This window comes from Pseudochaenichthys georgianus, chromosome 5 (assembly GCF_902827115.2).
Source record: "Pseudochaenichthys georgianus chromosome 5, fPseGeo1.2, whole genome shotgun sequence".
Lineage (NCBI taxonomy): Eukaryota > Metazoa > Chordata > Actinopteri > Perciformes > Channichthyidae > Pseudochaenichthys > Pseudochaenichthys georgianus.
This window is the reverse complement of record NC_047507.1, coordinates 35,014,158-35,035,454: the sequence shown is the minus strand read 5'-3', so window position 1 is coordinate 35,035,454 and position 21,297 is coordinate 35,014,158. Positions and strand designations below refer to the sequence as shown.

At 39.6% G+C, this 21,297-nt stretch overlaps 1 protein-coding gene across 1 annotated transcript in view; it reads left to right on the top strand.

The window, feature by feature from the left end:
- The window catches only part of il17rd (interleukin 17 receptor D), a 46,228-nt gene extending 25,138 nt beyond the window's left edge, over positions 1-21,090 (top strand). Inside the window, exons 4-16 of the mRNA XM_034084149.1 lie at positions 1,786-1,904; positions 3,134-3,254; positions 8,618-8,662; positions 9,759-9,910; positions 10,339-10,404; positions 10,639-10,693; positions 11,965-12,075; positions 13,045-13,229; positions 14,024-14,139; positions 14,746-14,997; positions 16,164-16,679; positions 16,946-17,217; positions 18,792-21,090. Coding sequence (XP_033940040.1) covers positions 1,786-1,904; positions 3,134-3,254; positions 8,618-8,662; positions 9,759-9,910; positions 10,339-10,404; positions 10,639-10,693; positions 11,965-12,075; positions 13,045-13,229; positions 14,024-14,139; positions 14,746-14,997; positions 16,164-16,679; positions 16,946-17,217; positions 18,792-18,916 — 2,135 coding nt within the window. The 3' untranslated portion in view covers positions 18,917-21,090. The remainder of the gene's footprint in view (positions 1-1,785; positions 1,905-3,133; positions 3,255-8,617; positions 8,663-9,758; positions 9,911-10,338; positions 10,405-10,638; positions 10,694-11,964; positions 12,076-13,044; positions 13,230-14,023; positions 14,140-14,745; positions 14,998-16,163; positions 16,680-16,945; positions 17,218-18,791) is intronic.
- Positions 21,091-21,297: the final 207 nt, after the last annotated feature.

The following is a 21,297-nucleotide window of genomic DNA, read 5'->3' as shown; positions in this document are numbered from 1 at the left end:
AAACCTGTTCAACTTCTTTCTTCTTGCAAAGCGCAAAGTTTGGATTTCATGCAAAGTGCCTGTATGTTTCCTTGGTTCATCACACCCTGCTGTAGGCAGAATAAATATGTATACACATGAAGTGAAAACTGGACGTGATAGTCAAATGTTATCTTTTATTGTATTTTTTAAATAGTTATTCAGATTTTTCTAAATCAATTTGACTGAAATGAAGTATCTTGAACATGCATATACCTGTACAGTATGTACACCGAAAACAACTAGTATACGTCAACATTTTTTTTTTACTTGCTAACAAGGCATGTGATCCTTATTATATTGCAATTATTTCTCTCCTCTTTTTGGAGATGTGTTCCACTTGTTAGACAAGACATTAACATCAAATATATTCTTAAAGAGACCCTTTTATGCTTTTTGGGGGTTTCCCTTTCCTGTAGTGTGTTATATAAGTTGTATTCATGCAAAGGGTCTGCTAAGGCTTACACCCTGTGCTCCCTCCAGAGGGTGTTTCTCAAACCCAGTACAGCTTAAAGAGACAGATCAAACTAAACTAAAAGTGTGTTAAGCAAGAATAACGTGTTTCAATTTATTTTTATTATGAAGGAATACATCGTTTTAAACATCCATCAAATAATGACATTGAAATGTCTTGTTCTACCTCTGTAGATAGTATGGTAATTAAAGAATTTCTTTAGTATGAAGCTGAAACATATGTAGACACAACCTGAAATGATACTGAAGGGAAGCAATACATAACATAAACTAGCATTACATTACATTGCATAGCACAAGCCTGCCGTCACACTGCGGCTGATGTTAATATGCAAATGTTCGATGTCTGTCCTGGCCTCCGCAGCAGAGAGACGGAGGTGTTCAGGAATCCGCCTCGAGACAGAAAAACCTGTTTGACTTCTTCTCCTTGTTCTTCTTCTTCTCCTCGCTGTTTCTGTCTCTCCCCTCCACACAGAGCTAATAGGAAAAACATGTGTATGTGTAAAGGTGTAATTACAAGACAGAAGTGTTTTCAAAGAGAGGAGGAGAGATGGGCGGAGGAAGAAAACAAGAAGAGGAAACGAGGAGTTTAGAGGAGAGAAAAGATAGGGGAGATACAAGGAAACAATAGGAAGGAAACAACTAGAGAAGAAAGAGAGAGGGAAGATAACAAAGAGAGGAGATTATTGTGAAAAATCAGAGAAGATGAGAAGAAATGTGAGAAAGACGGAAAGGTAACAGGGATATGAGGACAAGAAAGAAAAAAGTTAAATGGAAGAAAGGAAATCTAGATAGGAGGAGATGAAAGGAAAGAAAACAAGGGGAGAAGAAGGGCATGAAATGTAGAGAGGAAACAGGGGGGGCATCCAAGAAAGGAGAATTAACACAAACTCAATAGGAGAGGAAACAAAGATGTGAGGAAAGGAGAAAGGGGAAGGGAATAAGTAGAGGAAGAAGAGAAACATGGCAAGGAGAGAAGAAGAGAGGAGTAGGGGAAAGGAAACAAGAGGAATAAAGGGGGAGATAAAAGGAAAGGAAAGGACATGTAGGGAGGAGAGGATGAGAGCGAAGGAAACCAGCATCAGACCGGTGGAGATGAGAGGAAAAAAGGAGAGGGGGAGAAGAGGGGAAATGAAACATGGAGAGAAGATGACAGGGGAGGAAGCAAATAGGGAGAGGAAAGGGAAGGAAACAAAAAGATAGACAGACAGCAGAATGAGGAAATGAGAGGAGAGGAGAGGAAAGATAAGAGGATGGATATGTATCCTTGAACTTGCTGTTGTGTCTCCTCAGGGATTGAGCACATTAAAGGCTTCAGAGTTTACCTGGAGGACAAGAACCCCGAGGGGAAGCAGTGTCAGCACCTCCTGCTCAAAGACCCCCGACAGCTCAACTGCTCCTACAAGAACACGGTACCACAAAACTGTTTCAAACAGCTTTATTCAACAGTACATATTGAGCTATATTCTACTTTTAAGCATTAATAGCAATATGATTATTAATACACTACTACAGTGGTTCCCAAACTTTTTCTGTCAGGCCCCCCCTTTGGAGAAAAACAAAAGTCGGGCCCCCCCAACACAAGTCAGGCTCCAGAGATTTATTTTGGGGGTGCTGTGGGGTAGCTTGACGTTTCATAGAGGGTACTCAAACATTTAGGGTTTCCCATTAATGTCCCGGTCGCTACAGTGGAATGTTCTACTGCAACAATCCCCACGCAAATACACAGTGTACCCGCGACTGTTACAATGAAGGCTCGATAATCAGCTCACGGCATATAGGTGTAAGCAGGGGTAAAGTGCTAATTTTATAGGTGTTGTGTGGACCTCACATAGGGGAGTCTGGGGGCAAGCTCCCCCGGGAATATTTATTTTTAAATATTGAAGTGAAAAGCATCAATCTGGTGCACTTTGAGAGCAAAATGAAGAGATCTATGGATACCTCTCTCAACACCCATTTGAAACCGAACTGTAAACAGATTTCCTTTTTCTTTATGGATATTTTACAAATCACTCCCCTTTTAAACTATTCTTTTTTTACTGTCATATCATACCTGTTTTTCATTTATTCTCTTATTTTTTTATAACTATAATGATCATATAAATGCGTGCCTCTGAAACAGTTGTTTACATTAATGATGACCAAAACGTTTGAGACCCACTGAGATAACACTGAGAGAGTCCTTTAGCTCACCGAGTCTCTCAGTCTGACTGGAGAGGACTCTCCTCCACCTTGTTGTTGAAAAAACTCCTTATATCCGTTAGCGTAGCTCGCTAGCACCAGAAGCTAACAACAACGATCTCCGGTACCGGTGCGCGCTCTCTCTCGCTCGTGCACGCACACAAAATGGCTCGTTTTACACACACACACAGAGCCGAGCTTTAATGAAACAGAGACCCAGATGTAATAGTACTGTACTGTATCATATTATTTTCGAATCAATAATTTTTCAAATTATGATTTCTTTTTATTTTTTTTATTTTTTTAATAACCATTTCCCCCCCCTGTCATGCCTCTGCGCCTCCCAGGGGGGGAGCGCCCCCCACTTTGGGAACCACTGCACTACTATATATTGAAATGTTCATATTTTTACTTTTTAAAAATGATTTATCGTGGATTTATTGTTGTTGTATTTATGCAGAGGCTGAGCAGTCAGACGTTCAGCGGGTTGACCTTTGACACTGACTACATGGTTCGCGTTGTTCCTTTCCCAACGCTGATGAACGAGAGCTTCTTCCCTCCATCCTTCCTCAGGACCAACTGTGAGTTATTATTTCAGGTTTACCTATAAATGAATACACAAACATGATAAAAATAGCTAATTATACAAAGTTCAGGTAAGCAGAAAACGCTCTTGGCATATTTGAAGCCTCCACCTATGTAATGGTAAGATCTATTACAGATAATACTTCTAATTACTTCTAATTTCCCACAATTAGAAGTTGCCAGTATTAAACACATTGGTGTTATCAAATGTAAAACATATAATTAATAAATGAGTGAAAATCGCTGTCCATAATGGGCAGCATCAATATATAGCATTAATATATACCCACATGACAGCTCATTGATACTTTGTAATTCTACTCCACTACAATTCAGAGGTTAACCTGGTATTTTTACTCCACTACACTTATTTGAGTTACTTTGCAGATTCTGATTAATGATGTGAAATATAAACAACCCTTAAATCAGACTTTAGTTACACCTGAGTAAAATTCAGGGAAGGTGATTGTCAAGTGCCAACAATCAGGAGAGATATTTGATAGTTGGTGCTTGAGAAGACTAAACATGTATCTGCAATTGACATTAATGGAAATGAGTAATAAAGTATATTAATTACTCGTTATTCTCTACTAATAGTTAATTAAAGACTGTATATTATGGCTATTTTGCACATCCCTTTCAAGATTTCAAGATTTTAAAGGTTTATTGACATATCATATACACAACTACGGTGTAGTTATGCAATGAATGAAAAACTTGGGTCACAGTTCCCTCAACAGGGAATTACAAGACATCTATCAATATGTGTGTACTCATTAAACTGTCATATTCTGCACATTTCTTATTCTATCTACATACATAAGAGTATAATCCATATGTATAATATTAGTTAAAATAAGTGCTTCAACATAGTTAACATTGCAGGAAAGCAATATATTAGACGTTAAGTACTTTGTCAGGCTTAATATTTATCTGTAGATAGATACCCCCAAAGTTTTTTCTTATTTAAAAGAAGACCTTAATCTGTTATTTAATGTTTAAATAAAGGTTAATTCGTTTTTCGTTTTGCACCTCCTCCTATTAATATCTTTGTACATCCTGCACTAAACTGTTTTATTGTAGAGATCACTTATAGTATCTTCTTGATTTTTTATATTCTATATTTCTATCACAGACCTTCTACTTTCCCCCTATGAAAGTATATGTACTCTTAATATTTTTTTAATCAAATATAACACAAACAATAATTCAATAACGTGCTTTAACCACTAGGCGGTACACACAAGGTACACACAGCCATAATAACTTTGTATTATTAGTTACAACATCTGAAGATGTGTAGTTTTATTCATGCTTTCACATAATTTTACAGCATATTGCTATACTATTTCAGACTCAGTATTTACATTCTTACATTCAAAATTCAATCAAATTCAAATCAGTAATATCTTTAAAAACTACAAGTCCTTTTATATCAGCTGTGCACCGTTATGGTGTAAATATAACCTATCTATGAATTATATCAAATGTAAAAGTCAGCCGAATTAGTGTTGATACTGCAAGGAGATGTATTGTGTGAAGAGAAATTGAAGATGTTTTTTAATTGTTGATATATTTATGATCCACGTCAAGTATTCAGTTTCGGCGGCATTTCTTCAGTTTTTACAAAGGTCTTCTCATCAGGGCTCTATCAATAAAGAACTACGGCAGATCTGTAATATGTAATGCAGCCGAACCGTGTATTACAATGCCGTTATGTGATGACTTTTAAAGAGAAAAGCAAGAGCACTCGGAATTAAGTATTATTTTATTCTTTTAAAAATGTTTTCCGGATTTCATATAATATAAACACCAAATCCCAGCATGCTTTGCGGCTAAAACATCCAATCAGCGTAGCTGAGGATCTTGGGTAATCGCTCTAAATGCCTACGTCTGTTTCCGGTTATTTTTATTTTGAAATTCAGTTCCTGACGAACGCCAAAAAAGCCAGAGATTATGGAATTAAACCAATAAATAAAAGCAAGGATAATTGTGTGTTATTGGTGAGTAAATAACAGTGTGTTATTTTGAAAAGAATAACAAATTAAAAGGAAAAAAAGATTTAAAAAATACGAGGCTCTGAGTCCCACAGACTATTTTCCTCACAGACGGCAACACTAAAGGTCTAAAATAAAGACCTAAATGAATATTTGGGATGTTCTTGCCTTTAGATTCTCCCAATAAGTCCAAGTACAGAGGGTGACTTTGCTGTGAAAAAACACATTTTCACCAAAAAAACGTTAGCAACCATGTGTACACATTCATGAAGTAATCTTCGTCATAACTAGCAAACTAAACATCATGTACATGTACTGCACAAATAATCAGAAATAAAAACTCATTACTCGCATAAAATGACAACAAAACGCATTTTAATGGCCAAATGAGCGTGCGTGCGTGCGTGCGTGCGTGGTAGCCCAATTGCTTTTACAATAAATAAACATTGAATGTGTTTAATTGAATAGTAAAGGGGTTTAACGTTAGTGGCAGGTTGTGTGTGACAGAGAATAAATAAGACAGCCCAATATTTAAAAAAAAAATCTATTCTCTTTAACTCTTTAAAACTCTTTAAACTCTTTAAAAGGGCTCCCTTTCATTCAGTTGGCCATCCAGTTATTTTAGCCGGGCCAGCTAAAATGATTGGTCGTGCTTTTTCAATACTACAGATTCCACAGATGACATTTTTTATGGATTTTTTGTCAAAGCACTTAAGATATTCATTGCTATCGGGACGTTAAGAGCATTCCATGGAATATAACCAAAAGTGTATGTGGAGCCGGTTTCTCAAACTTACCTACCCCACCTTTAATATACCGATGGAAAACTATTGGATCATACGGAGGAGGATTAAGGCTAAGCTTTATTTTCATAATCACATGAAATATAAATAAAGGAAAAAATATATAGAAACACCATAAAAACGAAAAAAAAAAATATATATATTTATCTCCAAAAAAATATTTATCTCCAAAAAAGGGCATACAATACAAATTTCACAAATTACTGTGAAAATTAAAATTGGCAATGTATTTGAATTTTAAAGTGGTAGTACATTACATTACATTGCATTTAGCTGACGCTTTTAACCAAAGCGACTTACAATAAGTACATTCGACCAGGAAGACACAAAGAAAACAGAATCACATAAGTACATCAGGTTTCATAGAGCCAAACATTTCAAGTGCTACTCAACTGGCTGTAGATAGGCCAGTCCTTTATTAGTATATAAGTGCTCTGTTAGAAATTCTTTGTTAGTAATTCTATCGCTCGAAGTGGAGTCGAAAGAGATGAGTTTTCAGTCTGCGCCGGAAGATGTGCAGGCTTTCTACTGTCCTAATTTCAATGGGGAGCTCATTCCACCATTTTGGAGCTAGGATAGCAAACCCACGTGTTTTTGCTGATGGGAACTTGGGTTCCCCTCGCAGCGAGGGTGCAGCGAGACGTTTGGCTGATGCAGAGCGTAGTGCACGCGCTGGGGTGTACGGTTTAACCATGTCCTGGATGTAGGAAGGGCCAGATCCATTCGCAGCACGGTACGCAAGTACCAGTGTCTTGAAGTGGATTCTTGCAGTTACCGGAAGCCAGTGAAGGGAGCGGAGGAGTGGCGTGGTGTGGGAAAATGTTGGAAGGTTGAAGACCAGACGAGCCGCTGCATTCTGGATGAGCTGCAGAGGTCGGATGGCACATGCAGGTAGACCAGCCAGGAGGGAGTTGCAGTAGTCTAGGCGTGAGCTGACGAGAGCCTGGACCAGAACCTGCATCGCTTTCTGGGTCAGCTGGGGACGTATCCTCCTGATGTTGTAAAGCGTGTATCTGCAGCAGCGGGTTGTAGCAGCGATGTTTGCAGTGAAGGACAGGTTGTTATCTAGGATCACACACAGATTCCTTGCTGTCTGAGTCGGGGAAACAATAGAGGTGCCGATGTTGATTGTCAGGTCAAGAGTGGGACAATCTTTTCCCGGAAGGAAAAGCAGTTCAGTTTTGTCAAGGTTGAGCTTGAGGTGATGAGCAGACATCCACTGAGAGATGTCAGCTAGACAAGCAGAGATGCGTGCGACGACCTGGGTCTCTGAGCGGGGAAATGACAGTATTAATTGGGTGTCGTCAGCGTAGCAGTGGTATGACAAACCATGCGGGCTAATGACTGAGCCGAGCGAGTTTGTGTACAGGGAGAAGAGGAGGGGTCCAAGAACAGAGCCCTGAGGGACCCCTGTAGTTAATTGACAAGGGTCGGACTCGGACCCTCTCCAAGTTACACTGTAGGTGCGGTCTTTGAGGTATGAGGTGAGGAGGGAAAGTGCAGAGCCTGAAACTCCAAGTTTATGAAGAGTGAGAAGGAGGATCTGATGGTTCACCGTGTCGAATGCAGCAGACGGGTCCAACAGGATGATGACAGAGGAGAGGGAGGCTGCTTTAGCAGTGTGCAGTTCCTCAGAGACAGCGAGGAGAGCAGTTTCTGTGGAGTGACCTGCTTTGAAACCAGACTGGTGCGGATCCAGAAGGTTGTTCTGATGGAGATAACAGGAGAGTTGTTTAAAGACAGCGCGTTCAAGTGTTTTAGACAGGAACGGGAGGAGAGAGACAGGCCTGTAGTTTATAACATCAGACGGGTTGAGAGTGGGTTTCTTTAGGAGAGGGTTTACTCTTGCCTCCTTGAGACTGTTTGGAAAGTGACCAGAAGCTAGAGAAGTGTTGATGAAATGGGTGAGAAACGGTAGAATATCAGGAGCAATAGTCTGAAGGAGGTTTGAAGGGATAGGGTCCAGAGGACAGGTGGTAGGGCGGGCAGAGGTAATGAGGGTAAGAACCTCACTTGGAGAGAGAGGGGAAAAGGAGGTCAGTTTGTGGGTGAAGGAAGGGTCTGGTGACCCAGCAGTGAGTAAAGGTGAGTCAGAAAGAGAAGAGCGAATATCATCAACCTTTTTTTCAAAGTGGTCAACAAAGTCGCTTGACAGAAGGGAGGAGGGGGAAGGGGCTTTGGGAGGGTCCAAGAGGGTAGTATTGTGCAGAAATTTGAAAATGAGTCTTCAAGACAGAACATGTGGACGGCTTAAGAGTTGTTGATTTGTTTTATGCCTTATGCTAATGTATGGCAGACCTTCGATTGTAGTTTGTAAAGAAATATTTTGTGTCCGCTGACTGCGTCTGTACTTCAGTATGATCAAAGCTTCAGCGTAAACACATCCTGGACTTTTCTCTGCATTGGGAACAGAGATGAAACTGTTATCCATCTGAGGAAGACTGACAAAAATGTTTGCCCAAGTTGTCAAGACTGTTCCTTTAACATATGTGATAAAGAGATAAGAACAAAACCAGACAACTGTGTAACCATTTCTGCATGTGTGTGTTTATCTTACAGCGTGTGAAGTCCTCCTGGGATCAGACAACCTGGTTTGCAAACCATGTAAGTTCCTCATTGTCGTCGTCACAACTAAAGCCACATGTACACCGAGAGGAAAGAGATAGAGTTAGTGCAGGGTTTGATCTTTGTTTTGTTTTAAAGAGAAGATACAAAACATTTCTCAAAACTCATTGTATGCCAAAAGAGCCAACACATTTTTTCTCTGTGCTTGGAGCAATTACAAGGTTTGAATCCAATGAACACCATAAGGGAACTGCTATTTTCAAATCTAAAGTCGTATATTCATTTCTGGTGCAGGTGTTTCACATTTTAAGCTTACCAGAAAAGAGAGGGAATATGTTCTGTCATCTCTGCCACATCTCTGAAGAAGAAATCACTTGACACACATCAAAACTTACAATTAGTTACTAAATACCATAGAGGTGTTAAGTACTGTTGGAAATGTTCATTATACCGAATTCACCCGGTCAACAGTTTATATGTAGAACGTTGCATAAACAGTTAAATAAAACAGTTAGGTAAAAGGTAGACATCCTACTAAATTATGATCAAATGACCTATAAACAAACTCAAAATAAATGATTAAATACAGAACCTTGTTATGTAAGCTGAAACTGTGGTATTTGGCACGTTTAATAAATACATTAGGACTGCCAAAAGAGGAAACAGTACATTCCCAATAGAGCTGTAATTAACAATATTTGTATTATCGATTCATCGGCAGAGTCTTTTTTTAGTTAATTCTTTAGTCTATGTCAGGGCTTCTCAAACTCCGGATCGAACTACAAATCAATCCGGACCGAACCCTGTGTCCCATTATAAAAAATAAATAATAATAACTTTACTGGCATTTATCTGGACCAGTGACCTTGTATAAAATTCACAAGTGGACCTTTAATAAAAAAGTACCCCTGGTCTATATAATGCCAGTTTATAAAAGTCCATGGTGAGATTTTTTTCATCATCTTGTTTGATCAGTCTAAAACCAAAAGATTATTATAATAAAAACAGAAAAATCAGGAAATGTCCATTTTTGCATGCATTATAAATGTCAAGTTTAGTCAATTATCATAAAAGTTTTTGAGTCTTCATGGATGTCCACAATAAAGAAGGTTACGTTTGTTTTCTGTCTGAGCAGACTGGAAGCCAAAGACCCTGAACGTGTCTCAGCTGGGGTCAAACCTCCACGTGGCGTTCGACCAGGCGCCGAGCTCCTTCGGCTTCCACTTCTACTTCCTGTACTACAAACTGCGGCAGGAGGGACCCTTCAGACAGCAGCGCTGCAAACCGGTACGTACAGAGTGTTGTTATCAGAGAGCTCTCTTTTAAGCCACCAGACTCCCATCAACAACAGTCATTTTACCTGGCAGAACCCGGGAGGGTGCTGGTCTACTGCTGCCCCCCTCTGGTTAATGTGTTTCGGTGATTTTGTGTTGGTTTGGAACCCCCAAAGTCACATGATACCACAAACAGAATAACCAATCGATGCAGCAGTAGACTGGCACCTTCTATGTTCCTAAGGTACATTTACTGTTTTCGTTAATGGAGTCCGGTGGCTTTGAACAGTTCATCGATAACAGCTTCAGTTCTTCGTCAAAAAAGTGGGGGAAATATTCTTAATACAGCATACAATAGAGATGTCTTACCTATGATAAGACTGTGGTTCTGCCTGCAGGAAAAGCTATGTTTTTATTGAAATGTTTTTATTTTTCTCTAAGGATGTGAACCAGTACAGAACTACATGCATCCTCAAAGACGTCACTCCAGGAACCTACACTGTAGAGGTACATAAAAAGCTTAATCTACACACCGATAACTGGTTTAACTGGATTCTCCTTTTTACGCTTACACGTGGACTAAAATGTAAAACACCAGATTCATCAGACAAACACAAATCTACATTTTTAAATGTCCATCAATTTGTCCCAACATGTTATGAACTATTTTTTCTCTCTTTTGTTTCCTTCATTCTCTTCCTTTCTTTTTCTTTTTTTACCTTTTCCTCTTTTCTGTGTCAGCTAAGAGACGACAGTAATACCACCAGGAGGCAGACTCAGTACCATGTCAGCCAGGGTGAGACACACACACACACACTGAAACTGCTGCAGAACAATTTTCCTCCTGTATATAGTAAATCAAGTTCTATCCAATATTAGAGGGGTCATATCAGGTACATTGTCAGGCTTGTACTTGTATTTTGTGGACATAATGGAACATGTTCAAAAAACACTTAACTTTTTCACATTACAAATCACCTTCATTGATGTTATGACTCTTCTCTGCTTTAGCTACTGTATCATGACGTTTTCACCTTCACATTCATGCTGTAAATGTAACGTGGTCTAGACCAGTGGTTCTCAACTGGTGGGACCCGTTTCGAGTGGGTCGCAGATGTGTGAGTGAAGAAAAGAAAAATAGAAAATATATATATATTAAAGTCAAACTTTTATTTTGAAGGCCCGATTTTCTAACGCTGTGCATGCAGTAGGCGTTGGACTGGAAGTAACGGAGACCAAAAAAACGGTTTTGAAAACTTCTGTCACGTAGTGATCATCTTCTCAATAAAACATCTTTGCTGATGTTCTTTCGAGTCTTCTGGCCAATCAGAATCAAGATTGTTGCCGGAAGTTCCCACGGAGAATAACTTTGCGGTAGAACTACTCTTTATACATCCATGGGTACAACTTCAGATAAAAATAAACTCGTAATGAAATATGACCCCCAGTTTGATGATTGACAGGTCACAGAACAATGGGAGCTATATACCCTTACCCACAATTTAAAGTAATTCACACAGACTCTCCTCTTTGCTTTTCTCTCTGTGTGGAGCAGCAAGTTCAGCTGTCTGAACAAAGTGAAACACAAACAATGGCATAAAATATTATTAATATGTGGGGTAGTAATAGATTTATTTATTTTCTTCTCAGAGTGTACCAGAATGCGTAGTTTATATGTTAGTATTTCTACAAATCTCCTGGGGAAGAATCCCCCCAGACCCCCCTTCTGGAGTTGGGTTTTCAGCATGTGGGCCTTTTTATGTTATACAGTTCAGCTTTGATTCCATCATCTCATTAAACCTTTTTTAAAAGCATACTTTAGTTCTGTGAAGGGATATAAGGGATATATGCACTGTACTTCACTTTAATGAATATTGTATGCTGAAAAGTGTATATATTACTGCACGAGTTTTTTGTTGAATAGATTTGAGTGGTTCAAATTTCGGGTCTGGATTTATTGACAAAGTAAAAAGTGGGTCCTGAGGCCTGACCAGTTGAGAACCACTGCTGTAGACTTTAAATGACCAGGTTCTTGTCTCATCCTGTGTGCGTTTGTTTTGTCACCAGTCCACTCCCCTTGGGCGGGGCCTATCCGTGCCATGGCCATCACCGTGCCTCTGGTCATCATGTCTGCCTTTGCCACTCTCTTCACTGTCATGTGTCGCAAGAAACAGCAAGGTGAGAGCACCGTTGGTTATACTGCTTATTTTAGGTCACTATCTATAAATCTCCTTCAAACTGTGTGTTTACTTTACAGCCTCTTTTAGTAATAATAATAATAATAATAATGGGTTCCATTTATAAAGCACTTCATATTTGAATTCAAATCCCGAAGTGCTACAAGTAGTGAGCATGAACAGTATAAATAAACATTACACAATACGGTAGAATTAATAAAAAAGCAATAATTTTTTTTTTTAAAATAAAAGGGTGATAAAAAGGTCTAGTCTCAGTAACTCTCTGCAGGGTTCAATAAGACCTCAACATCTACTTGTTAATGAAGTGGTTGTTTAATAATGAGCAGTGGTGGTACTTTTCTCAAGTACACATTTGTGGTACTGTCTTTTTACTTGAGAATTTCCATTTAAAGCATATTCTTCTTGTGTGACCATCTATGTTTCTCTAGATGTTTAATTGCTCTTTTTGCTGCACTTTTAGTGTACAGTTTTGCTGCTGTGTTTATTGTATTTTGTTACTCTGGCACAACAATTTCCTTCGGGATAAATAATTTCTTATCTTATCTCTTATCTTACTCTTCTACATTTGAGGGAAATATTGTCGGGTTTTTTTTCTACATTTGTCAGCTTAAGTTAATATTTTTCTGATTCCTGAAGAATTAAGTGTTTCTTTATAAGTTAATAAATGTTCCTATATCCTAAAAATGAATTAAATTCCCACTTTTTTTGAGCATCCATCTATTTTTCTACCTTTTTACCATTTGAGGTTTGAATGGCGCTTTTTCCCCCCATACTTAGTTACAGACATTTTGCTATTAGTGCTTTTACTTAAGTAAACCTAAATACTCCCACACTGGTTTTGAACTGAAACTGGTGCATAAAAGGATGCTTCATTATTTGAGAATGAGCTCTATGTAACATTACTCTCATGCATTAACCCTTATTGTTTATTTGTCTCCTCTCTTCCTAGAAAACATCTACAGCCAGCTGGACGAGGAGAGCAGCGAGTCGTCCAATCAGAGCGCAGCATTGAACCCGGAGAAGCCGTGGCCACGCCCCAAAGTCTTCATCTGTTACTCTAACAGAGATTGCCCCAAACACATCGCCGTCATCCAGAGCTTCGCCTACTTCCTGCAGGACTTCTGCAGCTGTGAGGTGAGACTGCGACTAAACCGAAGAGAGGAGAAAACATTTGCTATAATTAAAGGGGACCGATCATGCAAAATGCACTTTTGTACGTCTTCTCTCTCTGTGTGTGTGTGTGTGTGTGTGTGGTGTGTGTGTGTGTGTGTGTGTGTGTGTGTGTGTGTGTGTGTGTGTGTGTGTGGTGTGTGTGTGTGTGTGTGTGTGTGTGTGTGTGTGTGTGTGTGTGTGTGTGTGTGTGTGTGTGTGTGTGTGTGTGTGTGTGTGTGTGTGTGTGTGTGTGTGTGTGTGTGTGTGTGTGTGTGTGTGTGTGTAAAAAATCTCCGCCCTGATATTTTTCTTAAGGGAAACTGTGCGCAAACTGCAGTAGATATATATTCATTTATTGGACGAAAAAAAGAGCACTTTCTCTGGAGGAAGAAAATTGGGCAGGGGCTCAAGCCCACTTTGATGTATGTGTGCACGTGCCTGCTTATGCTTGTACATACTCGTAAAAGCCATGTTTCAAGTCTTGAATATGTTGTAAAATAAACAAGGTGTGTAATGGTTCATACTTGGTTATTAGCCTTTGTATATGTTTGTAATATAATAATTTTTATAATGACCTGCTCACCTGTGTGCGGGGTTGAAGAGGGTGATTGGGTCGCTGTATTACCGCAAGTATTTTGGATTTCAGTTTTAGCTTGTTTCTGCAGTTGCTGCAGCACTTGTAATTTAACATATTGTGAATGAACTGAAACTAACATGAAATCAACCAAAGTTCCTTTTTGAAGCTTGGGTATGTTATGGTTGTTTCTGGTGTTTAGGTGGTGTTGGACCTGTGGGAACACCTGGAGATGTGCAAAGAAGGTCAGATGTCGTGGCTCAGCAGACAGCTGGACGAATCCGACTTCATCATCACCATCTGCTCCAAAGGCCTACGGTACTTTTTTTCCCTTTTTTTCCTGTCTGCTGTGTTATTATTTTTAACGGCACTTTTGATGATTTCATCTGGAGTGCAGTTCCTCTAGTGTCCACTAGCGGCTGCTAAAACGATTTAAGATTGAGATGCAGCTTTATTGATCCCCATCGGGAACATGTGGTTGCTGCAGCTAAACAAGGACAGAAATAATTACAGATAAAATAAATGTATAATGGACGGAATATGACCCAAAATAACGATAAGAAGAAAAATGATATGCTCTGTTCATCAACTAAATGTTTTTTTGTCATAAAAAAAAAATACAGTTTAAGAGGATTATTTTGAACATTGATTAATTGTTAAGGTCGTTTTTTTGCTCAAAATTGTCAAAGAAAATGCGGTTATCAGCCTCTGAAACATGGAGATTTCCTGCTTTTCTCTGTAAAATATGAAAGAGTTATTATAACTATAGATATGCACAGACAACACCTTGGACTATAGGTTGTGAAGGACAATTTTCACTTCTTTTATGAATCAAACGATTAATCAATCTAATCTAGATTTGCAGATTAATCAATAAAGATATTAATAGTTAATATTTAATATTTATTTATTTCCTTCCTGCAGCTACTACGTGGAGAAGAAGAGCCGCAGAGGGAAGACACCAGTCAGTCGCCGCAGTAACAGCAGCAGCAGCTCCCCAATTGGTGGATCAGGAAGAGACCTGTTCATTGTGGGCGTGGCCATGATTGCTGAGAAGCTGCGATTGGCGAAACAAAGTGAAGGGGGCGGATCTCAGGAGCTGCAGCGCTACATGACGGTTTACTTTGACTACTCCACGGAAAACGACATCCCCACCATGCTGAGCCTGGCCCCAAGGTCCACACAACTCTGTGGCAAAATTACAGAAACAGCAGATCCTACTATGTACACATGGCCAATTTTTACAGCTTTCAATTGATCTGGAACATAATAATAATAAATATTATTAATATCGCGTTGATCGTTAGTTGCAGCCATAGAGAAAACGAATTTCTAAACACATTAATTAAGGGAATAGAAACAAAGAAAGTTGCGGTAAAACATACAGAGGCTCTTCTAAAGTAAATTAGAAAGAGATATGGGTATTAAAGGTGGGGTAGGTAAGTTTGAGAAACCGGCTCAAGATACACTTTTTGTTATATTCCATGGAATGCTCTTAACATCCCGATAGCAATGAATATCTTAAGTGCTTTGACAAAAATCCATAAAAAAATGTCATCTGTGGAAGCCGTAGCACTGTAAAAAGCACGACCAATCATTTTAGCCGGCCCGGCTAAAATAACTGGATGGCCTACCTGCCTGTCAGCCTTCCATCTCGTGCACAAACTTGCCCTCATTGGTCATGTGCGAGTTCATGTGTGTTGGAGGAGGGGCTCTGTAAGGAAGTGGCAGATTTTTTCGGGTTGTGTATTTTCAAATTCTAGCGCACTCGAGCTGGTTTCTTCAAAATGACCTACCCTACCTTTAAGTCGGGCAAAAAATTATCTTTATTTTGTTTAAAAATAAATGTGTTTTGATGCTGGTTTCTTATACAGTATGCCATAATCCCAGCCACACTGTACCCCAAGAGTAAGGGGGGGGGGGGGGGAGAACAAAAATAGTAACATGGTATAAAGAATGAAACTTAAAGAAATGAACATGATCAAAATGTATTTAATTATTTATTTAAACATATTTATTACATTTTGGAATTTATTTACTGAGCCATGTGTGGAATATTTGAGCTTGGCATGACAATAAAAAATAATAATATAATTGTATATAATATTCAATTATATAGTGACGAATAATAGCAAAAATAAGCAAAACAAATTAAACTGATCTGTTGATAGATTGTTCAACAATTTCGGTCAGTGACAGAGATTAAGTTATATTTCATGTAGTGTAGATATTATTACGAGCAATCCAGGAATGGTTGGCATACTTTTCTTCAAAATAATTAACAGAGCTGTTATATATCTGAGCTCCAAATAACAGTTAGTCATTTTATTTCCTGTGTTCAGGTTTAAGTTGATGGACCAGCTGCCTCAGCTCTTCAGCCGGCTCCACTCCAGTCAGTCCAGTCTGTCTGATCGAGAGTCTCAGCCTCACAATGTGTCCCGGAGGAACTACTTCAGGAGCCGGTCCGGACGCTCGCTGTATGTCTCCATCTGCAACATGCACCAGCACATCAGCCAGAACCCAGACTGGTTTGAGAAGCAGCTGGCTCCTTCAGGAGGTTCCTCAGCCTCCTCCTCCAAACACCCTCCAGTGGCTGACCCTAACCCTCCTCCAAAGCCTTCCTGCGCCTCCTCTTCCTCTCAGTCCGTGGGGAGGTGTGACTCTGGCCTGGTGCTGAACGAGGTTGTTGTTAATACACCGTCCCTGGAGGGTGGAGAGGGGGCCCCGGGGAGGAACATGCTCCTGCTGGCCGCTGGCTCCAGTCCCAGCCTACACCCCGGCCCCAGCCCCAGTCCTGGACTCTGTCCCAGTCCTAGACTGCCACACTGCTCCCTGTCCATGCTGGGAAGTACTTCAAGGTAAATTACGATGTAACACCACAGTAGTTTTTTTCGTCTGACTTTGCTAAATACACAGGAACTTTACTTGGGTCTAATGAGCTGCAATGTTTATTCAAGAAACATCTTAAACCTACACTGTACATCTACGACCACTAGACAACGTCACTGTTGAGTGGGAATGTAAGTGCGGGAATCTGGTTGTGGATGGTATTTGACCAACGAGAGTTGTGCATAATACGAGACCCCTCCTCAGTCTGACGGCTTTTGCATTTCTGTTCCTTCAGGTCCATTTCTGGCATATCTGGCCTGTCCCCTGAAGAGTCCTCCTCCTCCTGCTCCGCTCCCTCCATCCTGCAGGACGTGGTGTGTCCTGTCCACACTGAGGCAGAAGAAGGCCGCCACTCACTTCCAGAGGTCCCGCCCCCTCGTGATTCGGGCATCTATGATTCGTCCGTCCCTTCTTCAGAACTCTCCATTCCCTTGATGGACGGCCTGTCACAGGACCAGGCTGACTCCTCCTCTCTAGCAGACAGCGAATCGTCTTCTTCGGGGCTGGGTAAGGCCGTCTGGCAAATACTGCAACTTTGAAAAATGTTGTAAAGATTTTATTCCACATTGTAGAGTTAAACATATGTGACTTGCTCTATCGAAATCAGTCGCATTGACCCGAAGACACATTTTGAGTTGTATACACTGTTGGAAAGAGGAGATTCCTAGCTTTCTAATGATATCAGGATTGTTGTTGTACTCCAAATATTAAGCAAAATATGTCACATTATATAATGACTGTCACCGAGTCATCACTTTGAGAAAAAGGCCTTCAAAGTTTCCTCTTCTCTGGAATCCATCGATCTGATTGGTTAGCAGAGCAAATGATCAAAATACTACGGAGGGAAGATATTTTCGTTTGGATTACTGGTCTGGCGAAAACTCGCGAGTGTGTGTACGTGTGTGTGTGTGTTTGTGTAATTTTGCATTTCTGTGTATTGTTTGTTTCCCGGGGAAAACACTCACGAGAAACACCGGCTGTTGTTATGCCTGCTGTGACGTGAAGTTACTCCGTTCTCCGCTTGTAATTATGCCGTCACAATCTTCCAAGCTGTATTTATCATCTGAATTTGTCGAAACAAGTTAAATATTCTGAAAGCCAAGACTTTGTTTAATTGAAATCAGATGAAAACAAACTGTAACGGACCCTGCCGTGTTATCTATGATTACTATACGCCTTACATTCATAAGTTCAGCCGGAGGGAGGGGGGGCGGCGCTGTGGAACAGCGGGGTGCGAGGGAGAGCCGTCATCTTCCCTTTACAAGCTTCAAACATGTATTTATCGTGTGATTTTGGAAATAAGTTTCATATTCTGAAAGCCAAGACTTTGTTTGTTTAAAATCAAACAAAACACCCGAAAACTATTTTGTTATGCAAATCCACATTTATTTTTAAATGAGCCGTTGCGACTTCCGACTGATTTCGATAGAGCGGGTCTCATATGTGTTGTTTATAAGTTCATATAGCACAACCTTTGTACCATTATTGTCTGCAGAAAGTAGTTTTTCTGCTGAAGTATGCTAAATCTTATGTAACTTACTTACTAGTTCAGAGTCGCTTACATAAGGATACCATGCGACTAATGTATGATCATTATGTCAAGTGCCACGTTGTCACGTGAATGTTGTAACTTTGAAGAAGATAGCATAACATCTGTATCAATATTATATTTTAAATCACCAGTGTTATATTCTTATGTTCCTTTAAGAGGTCCTGTTATGCTTTTTGAAGTGTTCCCTTTCCTGTAGTGTTATATAGGGTTTTGTGTATGTCTATGGTCTGCAAAGGCTAAAATCTCTGTCCCACACACTCCCCCCTGCCTGAAACTCCTCCATTGGACTCCTTTGTGACATAATAACATCACTATGTAACACTTGTGCTTCTATTGGCTAGCGCTCAAACATATTGTACGTGATAGTCTAAGGGGCAGGACACAAAATACTAATATGAACCTGAAAATGAACATGAACATAATGGGGCCCATTTAAGTAACAAACCCAAAACAGCATCCCAAGTGACAAATTCTGCTCTCATTTCCCCCTGGGACTCATGACACTCATTCCTGGCCCTGTGTTTCTCAGGTGACGAGGAGCCGCCTGCTGTGACGTCGCTCCGCTGCAGCGCCGCTACAGTTTGTAAAGCGGAGCTGCACCACCATCACCACCTGGAGCACGCAGACGGACTCGCACCTGTGGCCACATTGTAGGGGACCAGCCCAGTGATGTCATAACAGAACCAAAAACAAATTGGCCTCGGACCTGAATCCTATCTTAAAAGCCATGGGAATTATACTGGAATTAACCTGTGGAAGATCCTGCTCCGTAGTAACTATGGTAGCCACTGCATGTAGAACCTTTGTTCCTGGAAGTTATTGCGTTTTATAACTCTTGGCCTTGGTATCTATTGTAAGTGCTGCGTGTTTAGAACAATGATAACAACGCCAACCACTAAGTTATGTGACTTACCTCCCTGGTAACTATGGTAACCACTAGTCCCTTAAAAGTTGTTTACTATTGCGTCATTTTCACTGACTGATATGCCAAGATGTCTCACCTCACCTCTTTTTTTTTATCGTTTTCAAATTTCAGACTTTATTTTACTTTGTCATTTATATGATACCAACTTGGTACTGGTTATAAGTGAGCTGTGCCGATGCTAGAACGTTGACTTAAAGAGGCCCTATTATACTATGCGTGGTTTCCCCTTTCCTGTAGTGTGTTATATAGGTTTCTGTGCATGTAAATAGTCTGCAAAGGCTCAAATCCCCACGTTCCCTTCAGAGGGAGTTTCTCTCCTTCAGAGTCATTCTAACCATAATTTAACTAAGAAATATCAGCCTGCAAAACTATTACAGTACAGCACAGAATACAATTGACATACTTTACTTTTTTTGCCATTATCCAGCAAACATTGCATAGAAAATTATGTCACAGAGATTTCACGCAGTGTGGGGAACGGCTGAGAATCCTGCCTGTACTGAGGGGGGGTGCTACCAGCACTGGAAACAAAATGCAAAAAAAAGACGTGGTACCAAATGTGAGACATGTCGAACCATGCAGTACAAATGAGGCAGGTAACTGTGGTAGGAATGGTAACACCAGCTACAGCGTATACTACACTAGTGCCTCGGATACTACGGTACTTTGTTGGCACTGCCTGAATGATTTTTGAAGGACTGGATCTACAGGTGCTGGCTAAATTGACCAGATCAAACCAAAGACTGCCTCAGCACTGTGATTGATTGACAGCTGGCCCAAGTATGAAATGATGTTCAGGCACTTTTTGATGCGGGAACGAAAAGACAATGCCACAAACATGTTCTGAAGCTCCCTGGGAGAAACATCCAAGAGGATCCAAGAATCTTCTGTGATTACCCACAAAGATTTCTTTAAGAAAATCTGCAACTCTGAGGATATTATACCATATGCTCATCCCTTAAAGCAGCAAATATGAACATCATAACTGCCTAATAACAAATCATTCAACTGTAAAAAAGAACTGTTCAAGAAACTGTCAGAAATGTAATCTTGCTTATGTGATATCATACTTTGGACAAGTTTGATGGAATATGTATTGAAGTGAAATTCTTAGTTTTTCTCTGCTTTCCAATTAACAAGTTCAGAGCATACAATTCATACTCATTCAGCTGGTGGTATAACATATTGAACACTGTGGAGACATTGTTAAGCTTGTGGTTACATATTTTAAAGTATTCAATATTAATGTTACATTTAGAGTCATGTATTTCTTGTTAAATTCTTATCTAGCATTGTTGCAGGAAGCAGCGATGAGGAGGGCATTATGAAAAGTGACACTTTTTATGTAAAAATCCTTATTACTAAACCACTTTGAAGATGCATATACGGTATGGAAGCCCATTTATGCCAGAAGAAAGATAAATTCATTAAATGTTGTCAAATAAAATTACGAAATAATGTCACATTTTCTGGTTACTATGTAATAAATATGCAATACAGTTTAAGTTATGGAAGAAGATAGTAATAATCTGCCTTCATAACTTTGCATTTGGATTAATCACTGTTACATATCTCATAATTGTGACTAAATCCTTGCAAATGAGCTTCCATACACTTTTTTCCAAGTTATTTTGTCCGTTTCTTGTGGTTTGAACCACCATGTGTTTAAAGTTTTATAAAGTATTTTTATTTTCCTACTCAAATGTTTTATGTGACGACTTCTGCATGGTTGAGTATGTTGGAAGAGAAGATTCAGCATTTCCTACTTGTAAATAGTATTCTTATTTTTATTTTAACCCTGGAAATGTCTGTTCTGCTTCAATTTAAGAGTTAGTCTGTCGTTTTACTATTCTCTCTACGTTTGATAGTAATGTACTGTTTTAAAGTACCCTAATGTAGGAAATAGATAAATTCATCAAATAAAATGTTTGTCTTTGCATCTTTTTGTCATTCTTTGAGTGTTAAAGGGTTTGTTATTATATTTACAACATTTTTTTTTGTAGTTCCTCAAACAAGATCACCAAAACAAAAAATCACAAGAGGCGAAAATTAATCCCTGCTTATTTTTTTTTAATTTAATGCTAGTCACAAAGCTGTCACAAAAAAAGCT